Source organism: Perognathus longimembris, chromosome 17, assembly GCF_023159225.1.
Source record: "Perognathus longimembris pacificus isolate PPM17 chromosome 17, ASM2315922v1, whole genome shotgun sequence".
NCBI classification, from domain to species: Eukaryota; Metazoa; Chordata; class Mammalia; order Rodentia; family Heteromyidae; genus Perognathus; species Perognathus longimembris.
The window spans coordinates 44,858,283-44,871,773 of NC_063177.1; the positions used below are offsets into that span (position 1 = coordinate 44,858,283).

A 13,491-nucleotide genomic window follows, 5' to 3' on the forward strand; every position below is an offset into this window, starting at 1 on the left:
AAAAAAAAAAAAACACGTCAATAAATATAATATACAGTTGAGACATCTGAAAATGGACTAATACCCAAAATAGACAGGAGCTCAAAAACTTGAAACCCTCCTCCAAGGGGGAAAAAAAACAACTAATAAGCTAGTTAAGAAATGGACAAAGGAGCTCAAGAGAGATTTCTCAGAAGAGGTAAAAATGGCAAATAAACACACAGGAAAAAACACCACCAAAAAACCTAAGCATAGAGCCAGAGCCAGTGCAACCCTAGCTACTCAGGGGACTGAGATCTGAGACTCGTGGTTCCAAGCCAGCCTGAGTTGAGAAGTCCCTGTGAGACTCTAGTGGCGCTGTGGCTCAAAGTGGTAGAGCACTAGCCTTGAGCACAAGAGCTCAGGGACAGCCCCCAGGCCCTGAGTTCAAGTCCCATGACTGACAAATCAACCAACAACAACAGGGGACTGGGAATGTGGCATAGTTGTAGAGTGCTTGCCTCGCATGCATGAAGCCCTGGGTTCGATTCCTCGACTCCACATAAACAGAAAAAGCCAGAGGTGACCCTGTGGCTCAAGTAGTAGAGTGCTAGCTAGTCTTGAGCAAAAAGAAGCCAGGGACAGTGCTGAGGCCCTGAGTTCAAGTCCCAGGGCTTGCAAAAACAAACAAGCAAACAGGGCTGAGGACATAACTGTGTGGTAGAACACTTATTTCAAAGTATAAATTTTTTAAGTATAAATTAGTCATTGTAAATGAGCAAATATTCCATGTTTTGGAATCTGTTATTTCCTGCTAGGTAGAACAAGAGAGCGTAATGCCGGTGCATTTTCCCTTCCAGCCATCTGCTTGATCTTAACATACTTGACTTGGAACAATTTTCCTCTTGCATTTCTTCACAAGTGACAATTTACATAGAGATGGAGAGGAAACTTGAAAACATAACTCAGGTGTGTGCTGTGTTAAATATGCAACTCGGTGGCTGGGTTAGCTTTCTGTCTCAGTGACAGAATGCCCAAGAGAACCACTGAAAGGAGGACACATTTATTTCGGCTCCCATTTTCTGAGGTTTCCTCCCAAGGTTGACAGCCCATGACGGCAGCAGGAGCTTGTGGGTCAGGACGGAGAGAAGTAGGATGGGATTGGGGACGATATGGAGTCTCTAGGAATGTTCCCTTCACCTGTGTCCCACCTCCTAAATGTCACGTCCCATCAAAATATGGGCTCATCAAGGGGTGAGCCATTTTGATAAAGTCAGAGCTCTCAAGCTCTAACACTTCCCTAAAGTGTCTCTGAACACTGCCAAGCTGGGGACCCAACCCTCAGCCCAGCAGCCTTCAGGGGGCATTTCAGATCTGAATCATAAAAATGGTTCCTAGCCAGGTGCTTAGTGGCTCAGACCAGTAATCCTAGCTACTCAGGAGGCTGAGACCAAGAATCAAGAGGTTCAAAGCCAACTCAGGAAAGTCTATGAGACTCTTAACTACATTGAAGCACCAAAAAGCCAGCTGTGAAGCTGTAACTCAAGAAGTAGAGTCATCAGGGCTGGGAACATGGCCTAGTGGTAGAGTGTTTGCCTTGTATACATGAAGCCCTGGGTTTGATTCCCCAGCACCACATATATATATATAAAGCCACAAGTGGCGCTGTGGCTCAGTTGGTAGAGTGCTAGCCTTGAGTGAAAGGAAGCCAGGAGATAGTGCTCAGGCCCTGAGTTCAAGGCCCAGGACTGGCAAAAAACAAACACCCAAAATAAAACAAACAAACTAAAAAAAGAGAACACAGGGCTCTGATTTCAAGCCCCAGTACTGGCATACAAGAATTGAAATGCCCAATGTTTATTTTCATTAGTCTCCAATTTCCACTGTGACTGGAAGAAAAACTATTTCTAAGGTATAGATGATTCTACATATATATTTTTTTCAGTACTGAGGTTTGAATTCAGGGCTTCATGCTTGCTTGGCTTTCTTGCTCAAGGCTGGTGTTCTAGCACTTGAGACATACCATTTTTTTTTTTTTTTTGGTGGTTAATTGGAAATAAGAGCCTCTCAGATTTGTCTGGTTGGCTGGCTTCAAACCATGATCCTCAGATCTCAGCCTCCTCTGTAGCTATGATTTTAGGCATGAGCTACCATCACCCAGCTTCAACCAAACTTGTACCAAGTTTAGTACTATGCAAGTGTTCTGGTCACAGCATCAAATCAACACTATGGAAGAAAATACTCTTAACACAGCAAGAAGAATTTGTGGTTGGTGGGGGGGAGACACATACTGTTAACCAACAAATGGCTTTACCCAAATAGTCTAACAGCCAAAGTTTTTTCCTTTCTTTGGTCACTTTTCCCCATTCCTACCCTTTGTTTACAGGCGACTTACCACATCTTTCTACGGGAACTCATGCAGAAACAGAGACAAGGTAAGCCAAAGTGGTCCCGTTGTGCAAAGCTCGCCTAGATCTTCTGACTTCCTTAGTTTCGTGGTGAAAAAGAGGAAGTTCTCCTCCTGTGACTCACGCCATCCACGGCCTCACACCCCCTGATCCGCTCGCTGGCTCTCACTCTCCTCCCTGATTTCCTTCAAGAGGATGGGGGGCCATTGGAACAGCCTGTTCCTTGGGGGGCTTCTCTCGTTTGTCACTTGTAAGCCCACTTAGCACTTTTGAGACTCGATTCTCCAAATCAAAGCATCTTGTGGAAAAATGAGCTCTCTCTCCTGTTCCTTTTTTTCTCTTTCAGATCAACAGACTCTGCTGGCTCCTGAGAACCTGATGCGAAACTATGGTGAGTTTCACTTCTTTTTCTCAAGGACATTTATCTCTAAGCTTTAAAAAAGATGAAGCACCAAAGGGCAAAAAGCCCAGTGGGCTTTCTATTGTTACAATGAGCTGCTTTACGGAGGAGACTGGAGCATTTCTTTTTTTCTGAGACTCAGTGACACAAGGTTGACATCCTTTCTACCAAGCAAAAGGGTCTCTTGCTTGGCTTTATGGCTCACTTGAGGTTCGAGCTTTACGACTTGAGCCACAGCTCCTCTTTCAGATGTTTTTTAAATTTTAAATTTGGGCTGAGAACGTAGCTTAGGGGTAGAGTGCTTGTCCTGGGTTTGATCCCTCAGTACCACATACACAGAAAAAGCCAGAAGTGGCACTGTGGCCCAAATGGTAGAGTTGCTAGCCTTGAGCAAAAGAAGCTCCGGAACAGTGCAGGCCTTGAGTTCAAGCCCCAGGACTGGCCAAAAAAATAAAAATTGTAAAGGTGATATACAGAGGGGTTACAGTTATATCTGTCAGGTAATGAGTATATTTCTATTTGAACAGTGTTACACCCGCCCTTCCAGATTTTTGCTGATTAATTTGAATAAGGGTCTCTCAGATGTGTCTGCCCTGGTTGGCTTCTAACTGTGATCTTCAGATCTCAGCCTCCTGAGTAGCTTGGATTACAGGTGTGAGCCACCAGTGCTGGGGTCTACCAAAATAGTTTTTTTTCTCCCTCTTTATTGTGGTTGTTGTTTGAGCTAGAAACCCAAACATAATCTTGGTGATACAGCTTAAGCCCCACTAAAAATCTGTACTGGGAAAGAGCAATGTGAGTATTGGAAGTCTGGGTTGGGTGGGGGACACATACCGGTTCATGATACTGTCTATACTATACTATTCTGTTCGAAATAATTTTTTTTTTTGGCCAGTCCTGGGGCTTGGACTCAGGGCCTGAGCACTGTCCCTGGCTTCTTCCCGCTCAAGGCTAGCACTCTGCCACTTGAGCCACAGCGCCACTTCTGGCCATTTTCTGTATATGTGGTGCTGGAGAATTGAACCCAGGGCCTCATGTATATGAGTCAAGCACTCTTGCCACTAGGCCATATCCCCAGCCCTGAAATAATTTTTTAATAAGTCGTCAAATCTCATGTTTGGTCCTTGGAGCTGTGTTAATTCTTTTCAAGTCAGCACAGCAAGTGATAATGGAATCAGTATGAGCTTCACTTTGGTCAGAGAGGAGAAATGGAGTCCCCACTGAACCCCAACCCCTGTGAAAACTCCCCAGAAATGGAAGGGTATCATCACATAACTCAGAAAACATGATTACACCTCTGATGAGTGATTACCACTGGGTGGGTGTTGTTTGTTTTCTGCCAGTCCTGGGGCTTGAATTCAAGGCCTGGGCTCTGTCCCTGAGCCTCTTTGTGCTCAAGGCTAGAGCTCTACCATTTGAGCCACAGTGCCATGTCTGGTTTTTCTGTTGATGCGGTGCTGAGGAATTGAATCCAGGACTTCATGCATGCTAGGCAAGCACTCTGTCAATAAGCCACATTCCCGGCCCTATCACTGGGTTTTCATGAGGACTTCTGTGTCTTTATTTTGTTTTTCTTCCCAGAATTACCTTCTCCAAAGTTGACATCCAATACAAGTATGGTGAGGATGGGCCAAAGTGTATTTCTGTTTTGTTCCATCAAGAACACATCGCTTCGAGTCAACTACTCATTGTTTTTGTATGACAAACAACTGAAGTGGAAGGAAGGAGGTGAAGCAGTGGTTTTTACCCAAATGATCTCCAACGCCAATGAATCAGGCCCCTACAAATGCAAAGTCCAAGCAGCCAACAGTACCCACAAATATAGCAAAGCGGTCAACTTCACACTTGGTGAGTGTACTGCCTGTTCTCTGGAGACCTGAGATCTGGAAGGTTCTGTCTTATTCTACAAAGGGCTCTTCAGGCCCCTTAGAAACATTCAAGAGCCTGCAAACTATGTCACTGAAGTCTTTCCCCTCCCCTCCCCTCTCTTTTCCTTTCTTACCTCAGCCCAAGTAGCTGGCATTACAGGCGTGAGTCATCTTGCCTATCCTCTCTGAGAGATTCTTTTGTATATAACCATTTCCACTTAAATTCAAATGACTTAAAAATGAAACGCAGGGCTAGGAAGGTGGCCTAGCAGCAAGAGTGCTTGCCTCATGTACCTGAAGCCCTGGGTTCGATTCCCCAGCTCCACATATATAGAAAACACCCAGAAGTAGCACTGTGGCTCAAGTGGTAGAGTGCTAGCCTTGAGCCAAAAGAAGCCAGGGACAGTGCTCAGGCCCTGAGTTCAAGGGCCAGGACTGGCAAAAAAAAAATTAAATGCAGTGAAAAATTGAGTTCCACGGCCACAGTGGCAGCTGAATTGCTCCGTGGCCTTGGGTGTCTGACAGCTGCCATTGACAACACAGATGCAGAACACTTCCATCACTATAGAAAGTTCTATTGGACAACAATGGCCAAGCTCAATGACTCTTAGCTTTTTGGTTACAACTGTCTTGCTCTAACAATCTAATGATAGTAATGGATACCTTCCCCAGGAAAATGCTCTTAAGAGTATAGATACCTATTTTTGCAGAAGGTTTTAGAGAATGCTGTTTGTTCCAGGTTAGAACCATCAATCTCTGGGCATAAATGGGGTGGAATCCTCCCCCGACAAACGTGGTGCTGGGATGGGACAAATGCGAGCACAGTGACTTCACTGATCCTGTTCTCCAGTGGTGGGCAGTAAATCCACGCGTGCACATGCTCTCGTGGAACCTTTCCTGCAATCCCTGGCTGTGATGAGAAGGTCCTCTCCAAGTCTGTTGGTAAATGATGAAAGTGTGTCATCTTTGGCTATGCACCGGTAGCTTGTGCCTGGATCGCTAGCTACTCCGGAGGCTGAGAGCTGAGGACGGAGGTCCCACGTCAGCTGGGGCAGGAAAGTCTAGGCAACTCTTGTCTCCAGTTAACTAGCAAAAAGCAAGAAGTGGAGGTGTGGCTCAAGTGGTAGAGCGTGGGCCTTGAGCAAGAAAGCTCAGAGCCAGAGCCCAGATCCTGAACTCAAGATTGGCGCTACCAAAACAAAAGAAAAAGTCCCATGTCATCTTCCATGGGCAATGGGTCAGATCCATAGGTATCTTTGCCTACTCAGTGCAAGCACTTGTGTTCCTGGGATTTCTTTTCTGTTTCTTTCTTTCTTTCTTTCTTTCTTTCTTTCTTTCTTTCTTTCTTTCTTTCTTTCTTTCTTTCTTTCTTTCCTTCCTTCCTTCCTTCCTTCCTTCCTTCCTTCCTTCCTTCCTTCCTTCCTTCCTTTCTTTCTTTCTTTTTTTTTTCTTTTTGCCAGTCCTGGGGCTTGATCTCAGGGCCTTAGCACTGTCCTTGAGCTGCTTTTGCTCAAAGCTAGCACTCTGCCACTTGAGCCACAGCACCACTTCTGGCTCTTTCTGTGTATGTGGTGCTGAGGAATTGAATCCAGGTAGAGTGCTAGGCAAACACTCTACCACTAAGCCACATTCCCAGCCTTGTCCCTGGGATTTAAATGATACTTAAGATATGGTTGTGGCCCCAATCAAGCAAGAACTAAGAAGAGAAACCATAAACACAAATAATATCCTCTTCCTCCTCCTCCTCCTCCTCCTCCTCCTCCTCCTCCTCCTCCTCCTCCTCCTCCTCCTCCTCCTCCTCCTCCTCTTTCTCCTCCTGCTTCACCAATACTAGGGCTTGAACTCAGGGCCTTGCAAACTCCCTTTGCTCAAGACTGGCACTTTACCACTGGAGCCATACTTCTACTTGTGGCTTTTTGTGAGATAAGAGTCTCACAAACTTTTCTACCTGGGCTGGCTTTGAACCATGACTCTCAGATCCCAGCCTCCTGAGTATCTAGGATTACAGACATAAGCACAGATTTTTTGATCATTGATCTGTTCATCAAGTACTTAATGAGGACCCAGACGTACTGGGCAAGCCAGGACACATGTGTTAGTGGAGATTCTAATCTACTAGGGCAGTGATGAAACCCAATTGCCCATGGGCTCAGAGTATGGCCTAGTGGTGCCACTTGAGCCACAGCGCCACTTCTGGCTTTTCCTATATGTGGTGCTGAGGAATTGAACCCAGGGCTTCATGTATGCCAGGCAAGCACTCTACCACTAGGCCATATTCCCAGCCCGGCCGTGTTTTTGATTCCTTAGTACCACAGAAAAAGTTGGAAGTGGCACTGTGGCTCAAGTGGCAGAGTGCTAGCCTTGAGCAAAAAGAAACCCAGGGACAGTGCCCAGGCCCTGAGCTCAAGCCCCAGGACTGGCAAAAAACAAAACAAAACAAAAACCTAACAGAATATAAAAACAAAAACTAACAAGAACAACTAAATAATTGCCCAATCAATCATGAGCTGTGGTTGTTTCAAAGAAAAAGTGCAAGAGAATAGCATGAGGAGGAACTTACCTGAGCAAGGTAGTTAAAAAGGGCTTTCCAAAGGGGCCATCTTGAAGTAGAGCCCCGAAGGATGAGAAGGCGCCCGCTATGCAGAGAGACAGCAAAGAGGCTGCTAGCAAAGGAGGAGGAGGGATGAAGAGCTTCAGCTTGGGGCGGCGGAGGGGGGGGACTGAATTAAAGGACCAACCAGGCAGCTGGGAGAGGCGAAGGTCAGATGAAGGGAGTAGAGATCTCTGAGGGGGGGAGAGAGAGAGAGAGAGAGAGAGAGAGAGAGAGAGAGAGAGAGAGATCTGTGAATGTCAAGGTTGCACCTCAGTTCCTCACAGCCCAGAAATGCACCCTCCCCGTGTAGGTGTGACCACGTGGGCAGAGGGTTAGCTTCCTTACTGCGTGTACGCAGTGTATGTGTAAGTGTGCTGTAACTCAGGACCGTAGCACTGTCCTTTAAACTTTTCGCGCTCAAGACTGGTGCTCTATCACTCTATCACCTCCACTTTCTAGCTTCTTTTTGGAGATAAGAGTCTCACCGACTTTCCTGCCTGGGCTGGCTTTGAGCCTCCATCCTCAGATCTCAGCCTCCTAGTAGCTAGGATAACAGAGTACTCAGCTACAATGACTCTGTTAAATGTGGTGCTGCCTTCCTCTGACTTGTGGCAGGTGACCTTGACTTTCTTTTTTTTTGGGGGGGGGGGAGGTGAGTCTGAGACCAAGATTCGAACTCAGTGCCTGACATGTGCACTCACTGGCAGGAGCTCTACCACCTGAGCCAGGCTTCCAAGCCCCCAGATCTTGCCTTTCAGCGCCCTTGGGACTGACTGAGATGACTCTAGTTTGGGGACCTGGCGCGTGGTGGGTTGGTGACCTTGGGTGTTGCCCTGCGGGAATGCCATCTCCCCCCAGATATAGACAGCTGTCCTTTATGCCTCCTGCCTCTGCTGGTTCCTGTGTTACTGGTGCTGTTGGCCATCATCCTAATTCTGGTGTTTTGGATCCGACCAAAGTACAAAGCAAGTACGTGGGTTGCATGGGTTTCCCCCGTGGGCGCGAGGCTGGGCGGGAGTATGGGGAGGAGGGGAAGAGGGCCAGCCAGGGGAGGGGGGAAACTGGGAGGAGAGTGAAGGAGCCAGGCCTCAGCGGCTCCCGCAGCGCAGTGGCTGTCCCTTGTGACCCGGTGCTGCCACAGCTAGCCCAGGCGGCCAGTCCACACACACACCCTCAGCCCGGGCCCCGCAGGGCCCCATGGTTGGCTTAATGTTGCGCTTATTGCCATTTGAAAATTCCTTATTTTTAAAAATTATGGCATTTTTTTCTCAAGTTGGTAGGACTCAAAATCAGGGCTTGGGACATACTAGAAAAACACTCTGCCTTTGGGTTTCACCCAACCCCCACTTTTAACCCTTTTTTGGGGGGGGAGGCTAAGGGTGGTATTTGGATTTGAAATCAGGGCTTTACATTCCCAGGCAAGCACTGTAGCTCTTGAGCCATGGCCTTGGCCCCTTTTTACTACAGTTACTTTTTATTTATTTATTTATTTATTTATTTTTTTTTTTTTGCCAGTCCTGGGCCTTGGACTCAGGGCCTGAGCACTGTCCCTGACTTCTTTTTGCTCAAGGCTAGCACTCTGCCACTTGAGTCACAGCGCCACTTCTGGCCATTTTCTGTATATGTGGTGCTGGGGAATCAAACCCAGGGCTTCATGTATACGAGGCAAGTGCTCTTGCCACTGGGCCATATCCCCAGCCCCTACAGTTACTTTTTAGATAAGAGCCTGGCTTTTTTCCTGGGCCCTGGGCTGTGCTTCCTCCTATTTATGTTTCCCAAGTACCTGGGGTGACAGGCATGTGCTCAGCTTTTTTTTTTTTTTTTTTTCCAGTCGGTCCTAAGGCTTGAACTCTGGGCCTGAGTGCTGTCTCTGAGCCTCTACAAAGAGGCCCCCACTCTACTACTTGAGCCCCAGCGCCACTTCTGCCTTTTTCTGAGTAGTTTATTGGCAATAAGAGTCTCACAGACTTCCCTGCCTGAGCTGGCTTTGAACCGTGAGCCTCAGATCTCAGCCTCCTGGGCAGCTAGGATGACAGGCGTGAGGCACCAGCGCCTGGCTTTGTGCCCAGCTTTTTATTGGTTGAGATGGGAGCTTGAGGATTTGTGATACATACTGGCCTTAAACCCTTGATCCTCCCATTCTCTGCCTCCTGAGCAGCTCGGATTAGAGGCACTGACAAGCAGATCATTAACTACCTCTTGACAATGTTCCCAAGCTTTTTTTTAGAGTTTTACTGGAAAGGAAAGAAAATGTGGCCATAGCCAATAAATAAGCTCAGAGGTAAAGAATGTTTCTCTTGGCTGGGAATGTGGCTTAGTGTTGGGAGTGTTTCCCTAGCATGCAGGAAGCCCTGGGTTCGATTCCTCAGTACCACATAAACAGAAAAAGCCAGAAGTGGTGCTATGGCTCAAGTGGTAGAGCACTAGCCTTGAGCACAGAGAGGCTCAGGGACAGTGCCTAGGGCCTGAGTTCAAATCCCAGGACTGCAAAAAAAAAAAAAAAAAGTTCTTCTGGCAGGACACTGGTGGCTCCCACCTGTAATCCTAGCTACTTGGGAGGCTGAGATCTGAGGACTGCGGTTCAAAGCCATCCCAGGCAGGAAAGTCTGTGAGAGACTCTCCAATTAGCCCCCAGAAAACCAGAAGTGGCACTGTGGCTGAAGTGGTAGAGTGCTAGCTTGAGCCAAAGAGCTTAGGGACCGCGCCCAGGCCCTGAGTTCAAGCCCCAGGACTGGGGAGGAAAAAAAGGTTCCCACAGGCCCAGAAGACCGCCACAGGGCTCTGGCGGGGAGCAGAAAGTGTACTAACTGGACAACCGAGGCCCTTGACCAGGTCACTCTGGAAACTGAGGCGTCTGCTCCTTGGCAGAAAAGAAGCTGAACTGGTCCTGTGGCCTCATTCCCAGGCAGGTGTGGTAGCAAATGTCTGCAACCCCAGCACTCGAGAGCCTGAGACAGGGAGAGCTGGAGTTCAGTTTGGGACACATAGAGAGAATCTGTCTTTAAAAAAAACAAAAAGAGCAATGAAACAAAATTGTAAAAACAATGAATGATTCTGTACCAATTTGTGTAGGAAAAGCTCCGCGAGTGAAGGGGCCCACGGACTCTGGAACTGTGTCCCTGGACAGTGACCTGTATGCAAACACCTATCATCTTCAACCAAGTAAGAGAAGGGAAGGGGGGGTTGGTGAGGAAGCCCTGTCTTCATTATTTGCGTGAATGTGGGGGGCGGGGAATGAGAATGAACCCGGGGTTCTAAAGGGAGACATGAGTTAAACAGCAGAACGGAAAGAATGGCGTGCAATGTCCCCCCCTCCAGCACTGCTCTTGTTTCCAGGCGTCAGATCCCTGCACTGATACTCTGGGCCTGGTGACGCGGAGCAGATTGTAGCTATGGTGACCTATGGTCACAGACGTTCCTCACTTAACGGATTCTAGAGGGCTGTTCTAGCTTAACAGTGTGGAAGGATTCACGCTGCCTCCGATGCCTCTCACGATCACATCCTCGCTTGGGCTCGTGAGCCTCCTTTCTCCGTCTCCTGATGGCTGGACCACAGGCAGAGACTACCACGCTTGGCTAGGCACCTTCCTTCTGGGAAAGCATTTATTAATTATTAATATAGTAGTCATGCCTCTCCAGGTTGAGCACAACATCTTTGTTTGGTTTGCTTCGGGTCTGCAAGTGCTGGGGATTGAACCCAGGGCCTCACACACTAGGCAGGGGCCGATGACAGCAAGGATCTGGCGCCTTGCTGCTTGCCACTGTCATCAAGCATACAATACACTGTCGCCTCTCAAAGCAGGCATGGCGCAGGAAAGACACCAGGGGCCTGGCTAGCTCAGGGCTCAGGGCCCTGGGTGCGGTGCTCAGTAACGTGCTTGTCCTGTCCAACACCCTCACAGCTGTCATTCCCATCTAAGAGGGAGAGGGCCAAGGCAGTGCTCCCCAGCCCGAGAGGGTGAGTGCTCCGCACAAAGTCCCCATGCTCCACTGGGTCAGTCAGAGAGCCCGCCCACTGCCTCCTGCGCCTTGTCTTCACCAGGGTCAGAGTCCGCTCAGGAGATACATTACACCACTCCAGTGTTCCAGGAGATGTCAACCTGGAAGCAAGGTGAGCCCCTGCTTGGGGTACAGGCTGCGGTGGGGTGAGACAGGCATCCCTGGGGCCATAGGCAGAGCCTTGGCACCCCACATGGGGTGGGGAGGGTCACAAGTTCCCCCAGGAAGCCAATGGAAACCAAGAGCAGCACAAACATCTCACAAACCTATCAAGAGATGGAGGAAGAGGAAGTGGGGAATGACCTCCAAAACGTGAGAGGAGTCTTCAAGGTCATTACTGAACACTACCAAGAATAAATTACTTGATCCAGTCCAGGAACAAACCAGTGAACACTTGGTTCTGCCAGCCACTTCCTCCTGATTTCCTTGTTTGTTTTGGGGTGTTTTGGTTTTGTCATGGTTGGGACTCTACTACTTGAGCTATGCCTCCAGTCAGGCATTTTGCTGGTTCATTGGAAATAATGTCTCTTGGATATTTCTGCTCAAACTGGCTTCCCACCAGGATTCTCAGATCTCAGCCTCCTGAGTAGCTAGGATAACAGGTGCAGGTCACTGGCACTTGGCTACAAGTCGGGTTCTTTTTTAAGGCCCCTCTGGACAGATAGCCAAGTGTTTCCTGAACTGTGTTTCCCTTTTATTTTAGAAGCCTATCAGAGTTCTGAGACTCGTTCTGTCTATTGTGAACTCAACTTCTCAGATGTAAAGAACTGACTCCATCTCAGGAAAGCTGATCGACTTGGAGAGACAGCAAATTCGTCTGCCACTTAAAATGTCTAGCCTGGTCACACGAGTGAAGCCTCGATTTTTCATACCTGAATGCGAATGCTTGGCTCGTGGGGTGCATCCATTCTTGTCATCACGCATACTTCGGCCAGGTGGGACCCTGCGGGTAGCAGCTCTCAAGGGCTTTGGCGTGGGGGCCTGATTTTCAACCTTAGGCCTTTCACGTTCTCTGTTCTGGGTCCTCCAAGGGGTCACAAGCAAAAACACAATGTCCTGTCCAATACCCTCAATGTCTAAAAGCAGCTGATGTAGCCAAGCACTGGTGGCTTGTGCTCATCATCCTAGCTACTCAGGAGGCTGAGTTCTGAGGCTCACAACCTGTCTGCCTGGGCAGACACATTGGAGACACTCTGATTTCCACCTAACTAGCAAAAAGCCAGAAGTGGAGGTGTGGCTCAAGCAGTAGAGTGCCATCCTTGAGTGAAAAAACTAAGAGACACCATCCAGGATGAGTTCAAGCTTAAGTACTGGCACTTGTGCACATGTGTGCATGCATGTGTGTGCACTAACACGCACACACTCACACAAAGGTTATAAACAAGTATATTCAAAAGGTTATCACCAGACACCAGACCCCGTCAATCTGGCTTTATATTCTATACATACCCCCAACACTGTGGCCTGCTCCCCTCTGTGATCCCCCGACTCCTGGGGGGGGGGGGGTAAGTGTCTGCTTCCCTTGGCAGGACCGTCATTCCCCACCCCAGCCCCGGGGAGACCTGACCCTGTTATTCAACTCCAGGGAAACAGGGACAGAACTTAAGGAAGCATCGTGAAATACTGTGAAGCACATAGAATAGTGCCTGCCAGGAGCTGGGGAGCAGAGGGGCTGAGAAGTGACTACGTGCATCATGAACAGGGGGTTCAGTTGGGGGAGGTAAGAATGTTCTAGAAATGGATGGCGGTGATAAGTGTGCTACAATATCAATGTATTTCACACCACTCAATTATATGCCTGCTATTGATACAATAGTATATTTTATGTCATGTATATTTTAGCATAATAAAAGACTAGTATCACGAGCCTTTGTGTGTGTATATATATATGTGTGTATGTATGTGTATATGTGCATGCGTGCATGCACAGGCAGTTACCCAGGCTTGAAGTCTGGGGTGTGTGTGTGTGTGTGTGTGTGTGTGTGTGTGTGTGTGTGTGTTTAAAGAGTTTCACAGACTTTGTTGCCCAGGCTTATTTCACACCATGATCTTCAGATCTCAGCCTCTTGAGTGGCTAGGATCACAGGTATGAGCCACCAGTACCCAGCTTACATAAAGCTTATTGACAAGAAGTAGGGGGTGCGGTTCCCTAGCAAGGCTCTGGGAGTTGGGAGTCAAGGTCTCTAAACACACACAATCTGGGGTCCACTCCTCCCCTGTACAAGCGAGAGGCCGGGGAGCTGCTGCATGCCCCAGGCCCTTCCT

At 48.2% G+C, this 13,491-nt stretch overlaps 1 protein-coding gene across 1 annotated transcript; it reads left to right on the top strand.

The window, feature by feature from the left end:
• Window positions 1–794: 794 nt before the first annotated feature.
• On the top strand, window positions 795–12,534 carry Milr1 (mast cell immunoglobulin like receptor 1). The gene is made up of 8 exons (XM_048366882.1): window positions 795–800; window positions 2,345–2,393; window positions 2,713–2,757; window positions 4,279–4,614; window positions 8,086–8,196; window positions 10,300–10,389; window positions 11,270–11,338; window positions 11,930–12,534. The coding sequence occupies exons 1-8, from the start codon at window positions 795–797 to the stop codon at window positions 11,995–11,997; spliced, it is 774 nt and encodes a 257-aa protein (XP_048222839.1). The 3' UTR covers window positions 11,998–12,534.
• The last annotated feature ends 957 nt before the right edge of the window (window positions 12,535–13,491 follow it).